The following is a 15015-nucleotide window of genomic DNA, read 5'->3' on the forward strand; positions in this document are numbered from 1 at the left end:
TAGCGGGTTATCTGATCAGGGCCAGACACCCCCAGTGTTTTCTGCACCAGCACCTCAGTCTCCGGAGGTACAACATGCGGCTACTATGGCTCCCCGCATGGATATTCCATTGGAAATAGGCACGTTTCCACGTCTTACTACTGGGCCTATAATGACAAGTGATCAGCATGAACTTTTCAATAAGTTCTTGAAATTGAAATCTCCAGTTTTCAAGGGTGCTGAATCGGAGGATGCTTATGATTTTCTGGTTGACTGTCACGAGCTACTACACAAGATGGGTATAGTAAAACGGTTTGGTGTGGAGTTTGTGACTTATCAGTTTCAAGGGAACGCCAAAATAGAGGCACCACCTATGACTTGGGCCTCGTTCTCTAGCTTGTTTATGGTGAAGTATATCCCCCGGACATTGAGGGATAGGAAAAGGGATGAGTTCCTGAGCCTAGAGCAAGGTAGGATGTTGGTTAATGCTTATGAGGCTAAGTTCCGTGCACTATCCAAATATGCCACTCAACTCTGTTTCAGTCCTCAAGAGCGAATTCGCCGGTTTGTGAAGGGGTTGAGGTCAGAATTGCGGATTTCGGCCTTACAGGTAGCGGCAACCGCAAAATCCTTCTAAGAAGTGGTAGACTTTGTAATAGAAGTGGAAGGAGTGAAGCCAGACGACTTCACCAAAACATCGACATCAAAAAGGCTTCGAAACGGAGGTGAGTTTAATGGTTCTTACACTAGAGGACAGGGTTCAGGAAGTTACTCAGTCCGACCAATTCAGTCTTCACTACAGACTGTAGTTGGGGGACCACCTCAGACCGGTCAACACTTCTCCGAGGGGCCTATGATTGACTCCAGAGAATGTTATGGATGTGGGGAGATTGGACATATTAGGAAAAATTGTCCCAGACAAAGTTATAGACCCCCAATAGGTAGAGGTAAAGGTGGTAATGGTAGAGGCTGTTATTCTGGAGGACGTGGTGGTCGAGGTAATGGTGGTCACCAAAACGGCAGAGGTAATGGGCAAACAGGGGCCACTACATCACAACATGGTAGGGGCAACGGACAGATGAACGATAGGGCCCATTGTTATGCTTTCCCTGGGCGGTCTGAAGCGGAGGCATCTGATGCTGTCATCACAGGTAATCTTTTGGTTTGTGATTGCATGGCTTCTGTATTGTTTGATCCTGGATCCACGTTTTCTTATGTATCTTCCTCATTTTCTAATGGTCTAAATTTACATTGTGAATTACTTGATATGCCTATTCGTGTTTCTACTCCGGTGGGTGAGTTTGTGGTAGTTGAAAAGGTGTATAGGTCTTGTTTGGTGAACTTTGTGGGGAGAAACACCTATGTAGATTTGGTTATCTTAGAAATGGATGATTTTGATGTGATTCTGGGTATGACTTGGTTTTCTCCGCAATTTGCAATCTTGGATTGTAATGCCAAAACGGTGACGTTAGCCAAGCCTGGGACAGACCCGTTAGTGTGGGAGGGTGACTACAACTTCCAATCCGGTCCGCATCGTCTCCTTTCTTCGTGCTAAGAAAATGATTAGTAAAGGGTGTTTAGCTTTCTTGGCACATCTCAAGGATGACACTACCCAAGTACCTTCGATTGAGTCGGTTTCAACAGTTCGTGGGTTTCTGGATGTGTTCCCTGCAGATCTTCCTGGTATGCCACCGGATAGGGATATTGACTTCTGTATTGATCTTGAACCCGGTACTCGCCCCATTTCTATACCCCCTTATAGAATGGCTCCCGCGGAGTTACGAGAGTTAAAAGCACAACTTCAAGAGTTATTGAACAAAGGCTTCATTAGACCAAGTGCATCTCCTTGGGGTTCTCCGGTTTTTTTTGTAAAGAAGAAGGATGGCAGTTTTCGAATGTGCATAGACTACAGACAACTGAATAACGTAACCATAAACCAGGCAGTTTTCGAATGTGCATAGACCAGGCTTGGCTAACGTCACCGTTTTAGCATTACAATCCAAGATCAAAAATTGCGGAGAAAGCCAAGTCATACCCATAATTACATCAAAATCAACCATTTCTAAGATAACCAAATCTACATAAGTGTTGCTCCTCACAAATTTCACCAAACAAGACCTATATACCTTTTCAACTACCACAGACTCACCCACCAGAGTAGAAACACGAATAGGCATATCAAGTAATTCACAATGTAAATTTAGACCATTAGAAAATGAGGAAGATACGTAAGAAAATATGGATCCAGGATCAAACAATACAGAAGCCATGCAATCACAAACCAGAAGATTACCTGTGATGACAGCATCAGATGTCTCCGCCTCCGATCTCCCAGGGAAAGCATAACAATGGGCCCTTTCGTTTGTTTGTCCGTTGCCCCTACCATGTTGTGATGTAGTGGCTCTAGATTGCCCATCACCCTAGCCGTTTTGCTGACCACCATTACCTCGACCAACACGTCCTCCTCAATAACGACCTCTACCATGACCACCTCCACCTCTAGCTTTTGGGGGTCTATAACTCTGTTTGCGACAATTCCTCCTAATATGTCCAGTCTCACCACATCCATAACACTCTCTAGAGTCAAGCATAGGTCTCTCAAAGAAGTGTTGACCGGTCTGAGGTTGACCCCCAACTACAGTCTATAGTGAAGACTGAATGGGTCGAACTGAGTAACCTCCGGAACCCTGTCCTCTAGAGTAAGAACCATTAAGCTCACCTCCCTTTCGAAACCTCTTTGATGTCGATGCCATTGTGAATTCATCTGGCTTCACTCCTTCCACCTCTACCACAAAATCTACCACTTCTTGGAAGGATTTTGCCGTAGCTGCTACCTGTAAGGCTGAAATCCGCAACTCTGACCTCAACCCCTTCACAAAACGACCAATCCGCTCTTGTGGACTGAAACAAAGTTGGGTGGCATATCTGGATAGTGCACGAAACTTAGCATCATATGCATTGACCGACATCCTACCTTGGTCTAGGCTCAAGAACTCATCCCTTTTCCTATCCCTCAAAGTCCGGGGTATATACTTCTCCATAAACAAGCTAGAGAATGAGGCCGAAGTCATAGGTGGTGCCTCTGTTGGTTGACACTCAACATGTAACAGCCACCACATTTTGGCATTCCCTTGAAACTGATAACTCACGAACTCAACACCAAACCATTCTACTATACCCATCTTGTGTAGTAGCTCATGACAGTCAACAAGAAAATCGTAAGCATCCTCAGATTCAGCACCCTTGAAGACTGGAGGTTTCAATTTCAAGAATTTACTGAAAAGTTCATGCTGATCATTTGTAATTATAGGTCAAATAGTCAGACGTGGAAACGTACCTGTGTCCAATGAGGAATCCATACGAGGAGCCATAGTGGTTGCATGTTGTACCTCTGAAACTGGAGGTGTTGGTGCAGAAAACACTGGAGGTGCCTGACCCTGATCAGACAACCCACTAAGATAAGCAAGAACCTGATTGATCATCTCAGGGGTAGGTTGGGTGGCAATTCCTCATTTTGCACTTATTCATTCTCCCCTTCCTCACCCTCTGTTTCTACTTCCTCAGTCGGTGGAGGAGTCACCGCCCTAGCATCAGATGGGCTAGGTGTTTGTCCTCCTCCTCTAGAGGACGTCCTCCCATGACCTCTTCCACGGCCTCTTGCCGCTACTCTTCCTCTAGCCACAGCCCCAGTGGCTGGTTCAGACGCACCCTGTCCCAGCGGTGCTGGTGTTGGCGCGGTTGTTGCTCTAGCTCTAACCATCTGCGAAATAGAGTGAAGATGGTCAGATACCAATTTGTATCACCTTGATACCAATTGGATCCAACTAATAGCACGAAAGAAAGAATGAAAGAATGAAATTTTCCTAAAGTCTTATAGCCCCTCAAAGAAAAGTAAAGGCGTCCCCCTACCGTTCCTTAAGACTCTACTAGACTCGTTCTTGTGTGATGATACCAACGAACCTAATGCTCTGATATCAAGTTTGTCACGACCCAAAACCGAGTCGTGACTGGCACCCACACTTACCCTCCTATGTGAGCGAACCAACCAATCTAAACCTTAACATTTCAATGTTATATCAACATAAAATAATGCAGAAGACTTAAACTCATTAATAAAAACCAATTCAATAACTATTATTTCCCAAAATCTGGAAGTCATCATCACAAGAACATCTACTTCAAACTACTAAATCTTAGAGTTTCTAAGAAGCTAAAAATACACAAAAGCTAGTCCATGCCGGAGCTTCAAGGCATCAAGACATGAAGGGGAAGATCCAGTCCAAGATAGAAGCATTAGCTCACCCTTATATCTGGAGTAATAAAGACTGGCTAGAGTTACTGTTGAGTCGAAGATGACGGCACGTTTGCTGCACTCCACAAATAAACAAGAAGAAAAACATAAAAGTAGGGGTCAGTACAAAACACGGGTACTGAGTAGATATCATCGGCCAACTCAAAATAGAAATCAAAATTTACCAAGTAATATCATAAAATAAACTATGATACTCAACATGTAGCAACATCAAGTACTATATCATTAACAATTACCGTCAAGTTCACACATGAGGACTCAATCCTCAATACCATACTCCTTTGGAAATTATCTTTATTAGATTAAGTATATTAACATCTTTCAAGATTCATTATCTTTATTTCTCTTGTGTCGGTACGTGACACTCTGTTCCCTCATATTCATTAATCCTCTGGTGTCGGTACGTGACATTCCGATCCCCTACTACTTACTATGTGTCGGAACGTGACACTCCGATCCCCTAAATTTACGTGTAGGTTCGTGACACCCGATCCCCTAAATCTACATGTCGGTTCGTGACACCCAATCCCCTAAATCTACGTGTCGGTTCGTGACACCCGATCCCCTAAATCTACGTGTCGGTTCGTGACACTCGATCCCCTAAATCTACATGTCGGTTCGTGACACCCGATCCCCTAAATATACGTGTTGGTTCATGACAGCCGATCCCCTAATCTCCTTCTATCAATTCATCAAGCCTTCTTTCTTACCAAGGCATCATCAATCTCATCATTTTAGTTCATCATGCCTTCTTTTATACCAAGGCCTCATCATTAACAAAGAGATTAGGGTTTTGCAAGATTTGGGATTCAATAACTTCATCATGCTTATATAATAACAATTATAAAATTACATTCATGCAAGCATACAATTAAGCACATAGCAGGGTTTACAATATTATCAATACATATCATTCGCTATTAAGAGTTTACTACGAATATCGTAAGAGAAATCGTAACCTACCTCCACCGAAGATTCGTGATCAAGCAAGCAATTTCCAAGCTTTGTGTTTTTCCTCACGTTTGATCCTCTCTCTATCGTTTCTCTTTCCTTCTCTTTGTTCTTTCTATTTTCTTTATTCAAACCCTCTTTCTTTTACCCTAATTAGTATATAATTAAGAATAAAAGATGGCAATAATAAAACACTAATTAACTTAACGTTACCTCTTTTAACCCCCAAGTAATTGGACTTATTAACCTTAACCCTCTAACTTTATAATTAAAGTAGGAATAGTCCAAAACGTCCCTTAAAACGTGTAATGAAATCCGACCCAGACTGGGATTACGCAACTTGCGACGGCTCGTCGTGCCTGCGACGGTCCATCCTGCAGGTCATCGCAAGGTTCAGAGACTCAATTTTCACCAAAGAGTCTGTGAAAGTCCGTCACACATGTGACGGTCCATCCTGCCATTTCGTTACGAAGTTCAGAGAGTCGATTTTCAGTACCCAATTTCAGATTTTCTAAGTGTTTTGAAATGAGACCCTGCGAAGGTCCATCATGCCCATGACGGTCCGTCGTAGGGTCCGTCGCCTCAGCCTGTTTTTCCAGAAATAAAATCTGCTATTCAAAACGGCTAAACAGGTCGTTACAGGTTGTGAATACAGTCTAAGGTGGATATCTTTTTAATCTTCCTTCTTCTGAAATTAGTCAACTCCAGCTTGTCTAATAAATAGAGTGATCTTGCTTCTTTGGGTAGTTATGGGTGTTGATATATATTTGTGGAGCTGTGATGTTGTGGATGTGTTTTGATAAGAAGTCTTCTTCACAATTTGCTTCTCTTAGAGTGTGTCTACAAATGAACTTTTGTGTTTGGTTGATTATGTTCTTGAGTCTATTGACAAGAAGTGAGACACTCCAATGAAGGGTGGTTTTCTGCCTTTTCCAATTGACAAGTAAGTGTGAGAACACTTCTAGGATGATTTTCCTGCAGCCAATCTCTAAGTCCCAAGTCATTCAAAAATTAGTTGCTTCAAGTCCTACTTGGTTGGCTGTTGGTGCCTTCTCCCAATGGTGTAGAAAAAGCTGAGGACAATTCCCTTCTTGATCTCTTATGACCCCACCTTCTTATATCTTTCCTAGATTTCCTACTGCACTGATTTTAACCCAGAGAGCAGGTGGTTTTTTCTAGTTTACCAATGTTGCTTTGGTATCATGGAAACACTTCTTCTCTAGCTGGATCAGTTCTTGCCATCTATAATGCCATTTAATTTAGTTTTTGTGAGTTGTCATGAGATTGTAAATTACATACTTGACCCTGCTCATATTAGATTGCTTGCCTCCATGTTTGTGGGAACATCTATTCTTCCACAAATTCCAACATATCAATATTGGTGTCGCGGCATTAATTGCTTGCCTGCTTCATTTTTGTGTGTAGTTGTCCACCATTGCATGAGGAGATGAGGTTACAATTTTGGGTCTATCTTGACTCCAGCTACATCTGCAAAAATATTTCCACACATTTACAGCAAAAAGGCCATTATTGAAGGTGTGTTCTATTGTGTCCATCCTTGTCCTATTACAACAACAAAAGCAGTATGTCGGCTCAATGCCAAAGGTTGTTAGTTTTTCAATAGTTGCGAGTTTCCCTTTAAAGGATCTCAATAATAGAAAAGAAGCTTTAAAAGGAATATTCTTATACCATATATAAGAGATAAAAGTAGACTTATTCCTCTTTTCCCTTATGCCATTCTATGCAGATGAGCAGTTGAAGCTTCCATCAGTGTTGAGCTTCCAACTTGCTGCATCTGGGAGGCCTTGTTGTCGAGGAATTTCAGTGGCTAAAATATTGGCTAGTTCACTTGCAGTAGCATGTTGGATCAATATGTTCCAATTCCATTGTCCATCTTTCCAGAATTCCGCAACTGTGGTATTATTGAACCTGTGACTATAAGAAGAGAGACTAGCTAGGGGTCCCGCCCCTAACTAATTATCGCACCAATTTGAACAAGTGCCAAAGATTAATTTCCATTGAATATGTTGCTCAACTTTTTGTCCGTTGTAAATCAAATGCTTCAAGGTTAATGAATCCCTTGTGTCCCATTTCTTAAAAATAGGGTTTGACCTGTAACAATACTTAGCCTTTAGGAAGTCTCCGCAAAGAGAATGTTTTAACCTAAATACCCATCATTGTTAGTATTAGAATGCCATGAAAACATATTTAATGTTTTTCATACCAACGCTTCCTTCCACATATGGGAAGCTAAGATTCTTCCAGGAAGCCCAACAATATTTTTCTTCTCTTGTCTCCACCCCTAGAAGAAATACACCATAAGGGTTTGAATTTTTTTAAGTATAGTGCTAGAGGGAGGGTGACTATAGAAAGTAGGGGAATAGGTAGGGCTTGCGAGACATGTTTTACTAGGATTGCTCTACCTCCATAGCTCAACAATTTTGTTTGGTACCCTGTCATCCTACAAAGAACATTATTAATAAGATTTGAAAAGTAAATTATCCTTGGTATACCCACAAATAATGGTCATCCTAGGTACCTAGTGATCCTTTTGATCCTTTCCTTAGTGTTTATAAAAGAATTGGAATGAACCATGAAATGGATCTTATCTCTGTTACTAAAATGGCTTGAAGTGTCTTGATAAGAGTTCAAGGCTTTCATAATTAGTTTAAGAGTCTTGAGACTTCCTGAACTGAAAAGAATAATATCATCTGCAAAAACATAGGTGATTCACTTGAGGCCGATTTCTTTCCATGTATAACCCATGATAGTGTTTGTGATTGTGGAGTCTGTTGAGTGATCATGATTGTACATCTGCTCCTAAAATAAATAGAACAGGATATAAGGGGTCACCCTTCTTGAGTCCTCTAGTAGAGTGGAAGAAACCATATCTCTTACCATTGACACTAATAGAGTACCAATAGTTAATCATGCCCCTCCAAACCATGTCAATGAATGCCTCAACAAACCCCATCTTTCTCAGAAACTCTATCATAGGCCTTGACCATGTCAAGCTTCATGATTACATTACTCCCAATGTTAGGTTCCTTGATTTGATGGATGATATTCTCTTAAATGTTTCTACCTTTGACAAACCCAGATTGTTTAGTAGAAATCAAGGGAGGAAGGATGGGACCAGTCTAGAACTAATTCGCTTTGAAATGATTTTACTAGTAAAATTGCTTAAGCTAATAGGTCTAAACTCAGTAAGCTTAGTAGTATTGGATACTTTAGGAAGAAGAACAATACAAGAATAAGAGAAATATTTAGGTATCCTTTGAACACTAAAAAAAGTTTGAATGACCTCAAATAAATCCTCTTGATAATGTGCCAGGTTTTATGGAAAAAGTATTCATTCATGCCATCAGGACCTGCTGAAGAAGTAGGGCTCATAGAAAACACTTTTTCTTTAATCTCATCCACAGAAAGGGGGAATTAATCTCTCATTTTGATCCTGTTGAACCATTTTGGGAATGCATTCTAATATTTCTTCATTAATGTGTTTATCCTCACCTATGAACAACTCCTTAAAATGGTCACAAGCTGCATTAGAAATGTTATCCTATCCTTGTAACCATTCTCCATCGTTCCTGAGAATTCTGGTGAATGAATTACCTCCTTCTCCTTCCCCTTATAAGGGAGTGAAAATATTTATTGTTAGTATCCCGTCTTTGAATCACTGTAATTGTGTCTTTCGTTTTATGGTAGAATCCTCCAACTTCATGTATCTAATGTATTCTACATTAATCTCATGGACGTGTTAGAGATTCTTTTCAACTTTTTCTGGAATTTTCACATTCCTGTTCCCTCTACTTTCCTTTCCCAACATACTTTGATTATCTCCAAAAAAATTTGGATGATCCACCAAGCAGTTAAGAAATTTGCAGTATTTAGTTTTACTCTCTTATTTTGTAATCATCTTCATTAGGAGAGGTCACTAGTCTGACCCCACAGAATATAGGTGAGTAATGGCCTTTTGGGGCATTTTCTTCAGACAATCATTATTTACCATTGCCCAGTCGAGTCTTTTCCAAATTCTATTATGAGTTGTTACAGGTTTCCAGCTAGTCTTTTCAGCTTTCTCCTCTTGCTGCTTGTTATTTTTTCTTTTTTGTGTATGTTATTTCTCTTGTTTTTATTGATCTGCTTGCTCGAGGGTATTCCTCTGATTCTTCTGGTGTTGTTTTTCCCCATTGAGTCTTTTGCCTTTGCTGTATGGCTCTCCTTTCGTTATGATTTTGGTTTTCTTTATTTTTGTCCTTATCTTTCTTTTCATTTTCATTTTCCTTTCTTTGTCTTTATTCCTCATATCTCATCTTGGATTTACATTCCTCTATGTAGTACCCCTGATGTCTACAGTATTAACAATAAGGAATAACATTATCATATTCCACCAGTTGTCATATGCCTAAAGTATCCTCCTCATTATGTAATACAACCCATACATGTCTAGGCCTAGGCTTGGTCAAATCTATTTGCATCTTCACTTTAGTCATTTCTTCCCTTGACCTTTTGATTGAAATTGTGTCCAAGTATAAAACCTTTCCCACTGATTTTAACAAAAGAATGAGGAAAGTTTTTTTAAATAAGTTCTGTGGAAGTCCAGGCAAAAGTATCCATAGGAGTTTCTTCTTTAGGAGTGAAAATAGAGTCCATGCTTCTATCCTCATAAGCTTACCCTCAATAGTCATTCTTTGTTGTGTCAAAATTGTGTTGTAGTCTAGCTCATTTTGAAGGTTAATGAAAACATGTTTGTCATTGTAATGAGCAATATAGACCCCCCCACACACACTCAATTGAGTCTACTAAATGAAGATTTTCTGATGAGTTCAACCATTGGAAAAGTTGTACTAAAGTTCCCAACCAGAGTGTACATGTAGTCCACCGTTAGAGTGTGCATGTAATCATACATATTAAAAATAACAGAAGGTTGGACTTATTTAGTAGTTTGTCTGGGGGCAGTTTTAAGAAAAAATTTGGGGTCTTGAGTTGCTTGGATGTATCTTAGTCTAGCAGCCAAGGTTTTGACAATTGTATAGGGACCTGGTTCAGGGACATGCTCTTGATTATTTGTCTGGGGCGCTCTAGAATTGGCAGGATCATATTATTTGGGAGTGGTAGTATTTTAACTATTAGTATGGACATTGATTGTTTTCTTTTCAAATTTCTAGAGATTTTGGGGAAATCTGTATAACAGTATAGATTCCCACTGTCCCCCTTATTTGGTTGCAGAATTTGTACCATTTTTCCATTCTCATTCCATTAGTTTTAGCCATTTTTGTTCAAGAAGCTTTTCATTTTGTTCCCTTGGTTCTATTCAATAATCACAACATCACATTGTCCCGTGGCATTATCATGCACATGGTTAACATTGTCATTAATATTAATTGGATTTTGAACAGGATTGAATGAAGTAGACTTACCTAATGGACATTCCTCCTCTTCAATATTTGTGTGTTGCCCTTGAGGATTCTGTTTTTGGTTGGTCTTCTTGCTTGTATGCGACCATTTGTGTGGTTTACTTTCATACCTGTCGTTGACTGTCCTGAATTTCTAGGGGAATTTTCAACTGGTTTAACTCAAAATGAGAATTGTGATGGGCTTTCCATATCAACTATTTCCTTAGCTGCAGGTCCTGAGATTATTTGTTGACTGTTGGTGTCCTAACCTACCTCATTGGCCCTTGTTCTTCAGCCAATCTTGCTAAGTCATTTCAATATCTTCTTGAGTTAATTGATCAGAAAAGTTAGTGAGATGGATATACTGCTCAGTGAACTGCGTTTCGATAGTCTCCTTGCCTTGAGTATTTCTTTGAACAATTTTCCAACCACCGGAGTTCAAGGGACCACTGACATGTCTCCCCAAATCACTTGAAATTTCTATAATATGTTCCTCTTCCATAGGGGAATAAACCCCAATAGTTATTTCTTCTCAATACATCTGGGAGGTTGTTTGATTTTTGTATCGATTTTCTTGCGATTTACCTGCATTACTCAAGAAATCACCTCTTTTGTTCTCTCAATTGGCAGGGCGGAAATCATTGATTTTTGAGTATGTTGAAATTGTTGATTAGTAGAACCATTCCGGTGTCATTGTAATCCTTATTCAGCCTAATAGATTTTCGAGAAATAATTTCACAATTCCCATCTATTTCACTCTTAGAATCTGTACAGTTCATCAGCTCTTTCATATGTAAATTCTCAGAGTCTCATAGTGAATTAGAGGGTGATTCTTGGTTCATTGTGTTCGTAATCTTCCGGTGCACCTGTTGGGATAAGTCTAGTGGTCTTAGGAAAGTATCCAGTGGTTCATGCACCATCTGTTTTTGGCTAAACTAGCCATTAGAGTTTGTTGTTACTTAATTCCTAGAGAGTACGTGTTTTTAGAGAGATGCTAGAGAGAGAGAAATTTAGAGAGTTTGGGAAGCGATGTTATTTTGGACTTAAGGTTTTGGGTTAATGATTTAGGTTTACAATTGGGGTTAAGTTTAGTGTTACGATTAGGATTTTGGTTTATTTTAGGTTTTTGAGTTTAGGGTTTAGGATTTGAGGTTTAGTATCAATGGTTTAGTGTTTATTGTTTGGGTTTTGATATTTTGGGCTTGGGGTTAAGTGTTGATTGTAGGGTTAAGGTTAGGGTTATTGTTAGGGTTAGGGTAAGGGTTTATGGTTTAGGTTTAGAGATAGGGTTTAGGGTTTTGGATTAGGGTTAAGGATAGGGTTTTTGTTAGAGATTGGCTTATTGTTAGGGTTTAGGTTTTTTTTAGGTTTAAGGTTTTGGGATTAAGGATTTTTCGTTTGAAATCTATGGTTAATGTTTACTATTTGGGTTTTGGTACTTCCGGCTTTTCTTTTTACCCTTGGAGGGGTAAAGGCTGAGCAACACCCCCAGGCCTTAACATTAATAACAAAAACAAAGTACAAGGAGGGGGCATAAACCTAACCTCCAATCGTATGATGGTTTAAATTCAAATTTTTAAAAGGAAGTCAACTCATCCCCTTACAATGGAAGATGAAATAATAATTCTAAGAACCTGTGGAGAGAACTCCTCTCAGTACACAGTATCTATGAAGCATATATAAGGGACACTTTCCTTTTACATATTCAAAATATAGACTATACTAAACTATTCAAGGTAGCTATAGTTTTGAATTATAGCCAAGTTGAAGGGATATAATAATCTCAAGGAGGCTCAAAAAATTTCTTCGTCTTCTTTCTTCTAAAACTTTGCATATCTAATAGGTCAAGTTGATAGTAGGCCTTTGCTTCTTTTGGTAGTTGATGGCTGTTAAAATTTACCAGCGGAGTGGCCCTTTTGTGACTATGTTTTGACAATGCATCTGCTACCCAATTTTCTTCTCTGAATACATGAATGCATTTGAAATTGTGGGCTTGAGTGATAAGATTTTGCAGCATTCCAAGTTGAGTGATGATACTCCATTGTGGGGCTTCTTTCTGTAAGATCCATTGCACAACTAATTGAGAATCGAGCTCCAGTAGAATGTTCCTGTAACCAATCTCAAGTGCCCAAGTTGAACCAAATATGGAAGCTTCAATATCAAATTTGTTGTTTGTTCCTTCTCCAAGTGGTTTTGTGAAAGCCTTCAACAGTTTTCCTTATTTGTCCCTCAGAATAATTCCAGCCTCAAATTTGCCCGGATTAGTGAGTGCCCTTCAATCTGTATGTACCTTATTCCATTGTTCCGATTGATTAATCCATTTTGCCATGTTCACTTTTGTGTCGTGAATACACCATTAACTCTTTTCAATTAAATCAATCCACTTTGCAGGCCATTTAACATGAGGAAAGGCACTGTTCAGCATTTTGAAGTTGTCTTTGTAGACTGCCTACTTTACTAGGCTGATGCTAGTTATTTTACCTCCATATTTTCATGCACACATGTTCTTCCATAAGTTCAAACATATAAGTATTGGTGTGGCTTGCAGCAGCTGTTGGTGAGCTGCATTCTTTGGCTTGGCTGCCCAACACTTTTGGATCAAAATCTGCAGTGAAGAGTTGTCTGGCTGTAGCCCTGCACTTCCTTAAAAAAAAAAACTCCATAACTTGGCTCCTGAATTGAATATGTGTTCTATGTTGTCCATACCTTCTCTATCAAGACAACAAAAACAATGTGATGGCTCAATGCCAAAGCTAGTCAATCTTTCATTAGTAGGGAGTTTACCCCTTAGGGTTCTCCATAAAAGAAAGGAAGATTAAAAGGGAATGTTTTTATGCCATAGAAGTGAATTGAATTGATTCTTGGCTCTTTTGTTTCTGATTTCCTCCCAGGATGAATAACATCTAAAGCTCCCATGATTATTGAGTTTCCACACATCTTGGTTAGGAAGATGATGTTGAGGAGAGAACTATGTAGCCATGATGTTGGAGAACTGACTGGAAGATGCCTGCTCTATCAAATTGCTCCAACTCCACTTCCCATCTTCACAAAAATCAGCCACTGTAGAATTGTTAAATTTGTTGCTATTAGTGGTGTATTTTTCTAGTGGGCCAGTGCCAAGCCAATTATCCCACCAAAAGGAACAATTTCCAGTTTATAGTTTCCAATGGATGTGTTGCTCAACTTGTTGTCTATTCATTAACAAATGTTTCCAAGTCAGTGACTCTCCAGTATCCCATTTTTTGATTATATGGTTTGATCTTTGACAATATTTTGCTCTCAAGAAATCTCCCACACAGTGTTTGTTTTGTTCTAAAGATCCACCACTGCTTGAATTGGAAAGATTTGCAAATATCTTGTAAGTTTCTCATTCCCACCCCCCCTCTTCATCATAGGAGCAGCTTAGATTTTCTATGAAGACCAGTGGTACCTCTTTCTATCACTCTTCAATCCCCAAAAAAAGTTAGCTATTAGCCCTTGGGTTCGCCTAAGTATTGTGACTGGAGGGGTTGCTGCAGATAGAAGGTGGATAGGGAGAGCATGCAGAACATGTTTTGTAAGTACTGACTTGCCTCCATAGCTTAATTGTTTGGTTTGCCAACTTGTAATCCTACAAACAACCTTGTTAATTAGATTGGAGAAGTAGATATTCCTAGTCCTGCCAACAAATAAAGGTCAGCCTAGGTAAGTAATAGGACACTGCTTTTGTTTGAAACCTGTTAGTGTTTTAATTCTATCTCTAGTGCTATTGAAAGAATTAGAGTGTAGCATAAAGTGGATTTTTCCTCCATTGATGAGTTGCCAAGATTTTTCTTCATACTCCTTCAAGGATCCCATTAAAATTTGTAAAGTTAAGCATCTTCCAGAGGTGAGCAAAATTATGTCATCAGCAAAACTCAAATGATTTACTTGGGGCCCCTTCATTTCCATGAGAAAATCATGGTATTCCAAGTGATTGTGAAGCCTGTTAAGAGAACTTGATAATACCTCAACACCTAAAATAAATAGGGCAGGGTTGAGAGGGTCACCTTCCTTGAGGCCTTTTGTGGAGTGAAATAACTCATGCCTCTTACCATTGACAATGATTGAGTACCAATTGTTGTCCATGATTCTCCACACCATATCAATGAACACCTTAGTAAATCCCATTTTCTTAGAACCAGGCAAGTATATGACTATGAAACCCTGTCATAAGCTTTTGCCATGCCTAGTTTAATGATGGCATTGCTACCAACGTAGGGTTTCGGGATTTGATGAATGATTTCCTGAGCTAACATGATGTTCTCAGAAATACTTCTACCTTTAACAAACCCGGATTGATTAGGAGAAATTAACGCAGGGAGGATAGGACTAAGTTTGTTGCTCATACCTTAG

The 15015-nt window shown here is 39.5% G+C and overlaps 1 protein-coding gene across 1 annotated transcript; it reads right to left on the minus strand.

The window, feature by feature from the left end:
* Positions 1-12424: 12424 nt before the first annotated feature.
* LOC138338436 (uncharacterized) lies at positions 12425-12970 on the minus strand. Its single transcript, XM_069289400.1, has 2 exons — positions 12932-12970; positions 12425-12844 (listed from the first exon to the last, which is right to left on the minus strand). Exons 1-2 carry the CDS (start codon positions 12968-12970, stop codon positions 12425-12427), a joined length of 459 nt encoding a protein of 152 aa, XP_069145501.1.
* Between the last annotated feature and the right edge of the window lie 2045 nt (positions 12971-15015).

The sequence above is a fragment of the Solanum lycopersicum genome, chromosome 9 (genome assembly GCF_036512215.1).
Source record: "Solanum lycopersicum chromosome 9, SLM_r2.1".
Taxonomy (NCBI): Eukaryota; Viridiplantae; Streptophyta; class Magnoliopsida; order Solanales; family Solanaceae; genus Solanum; species Solanum lycopersicum.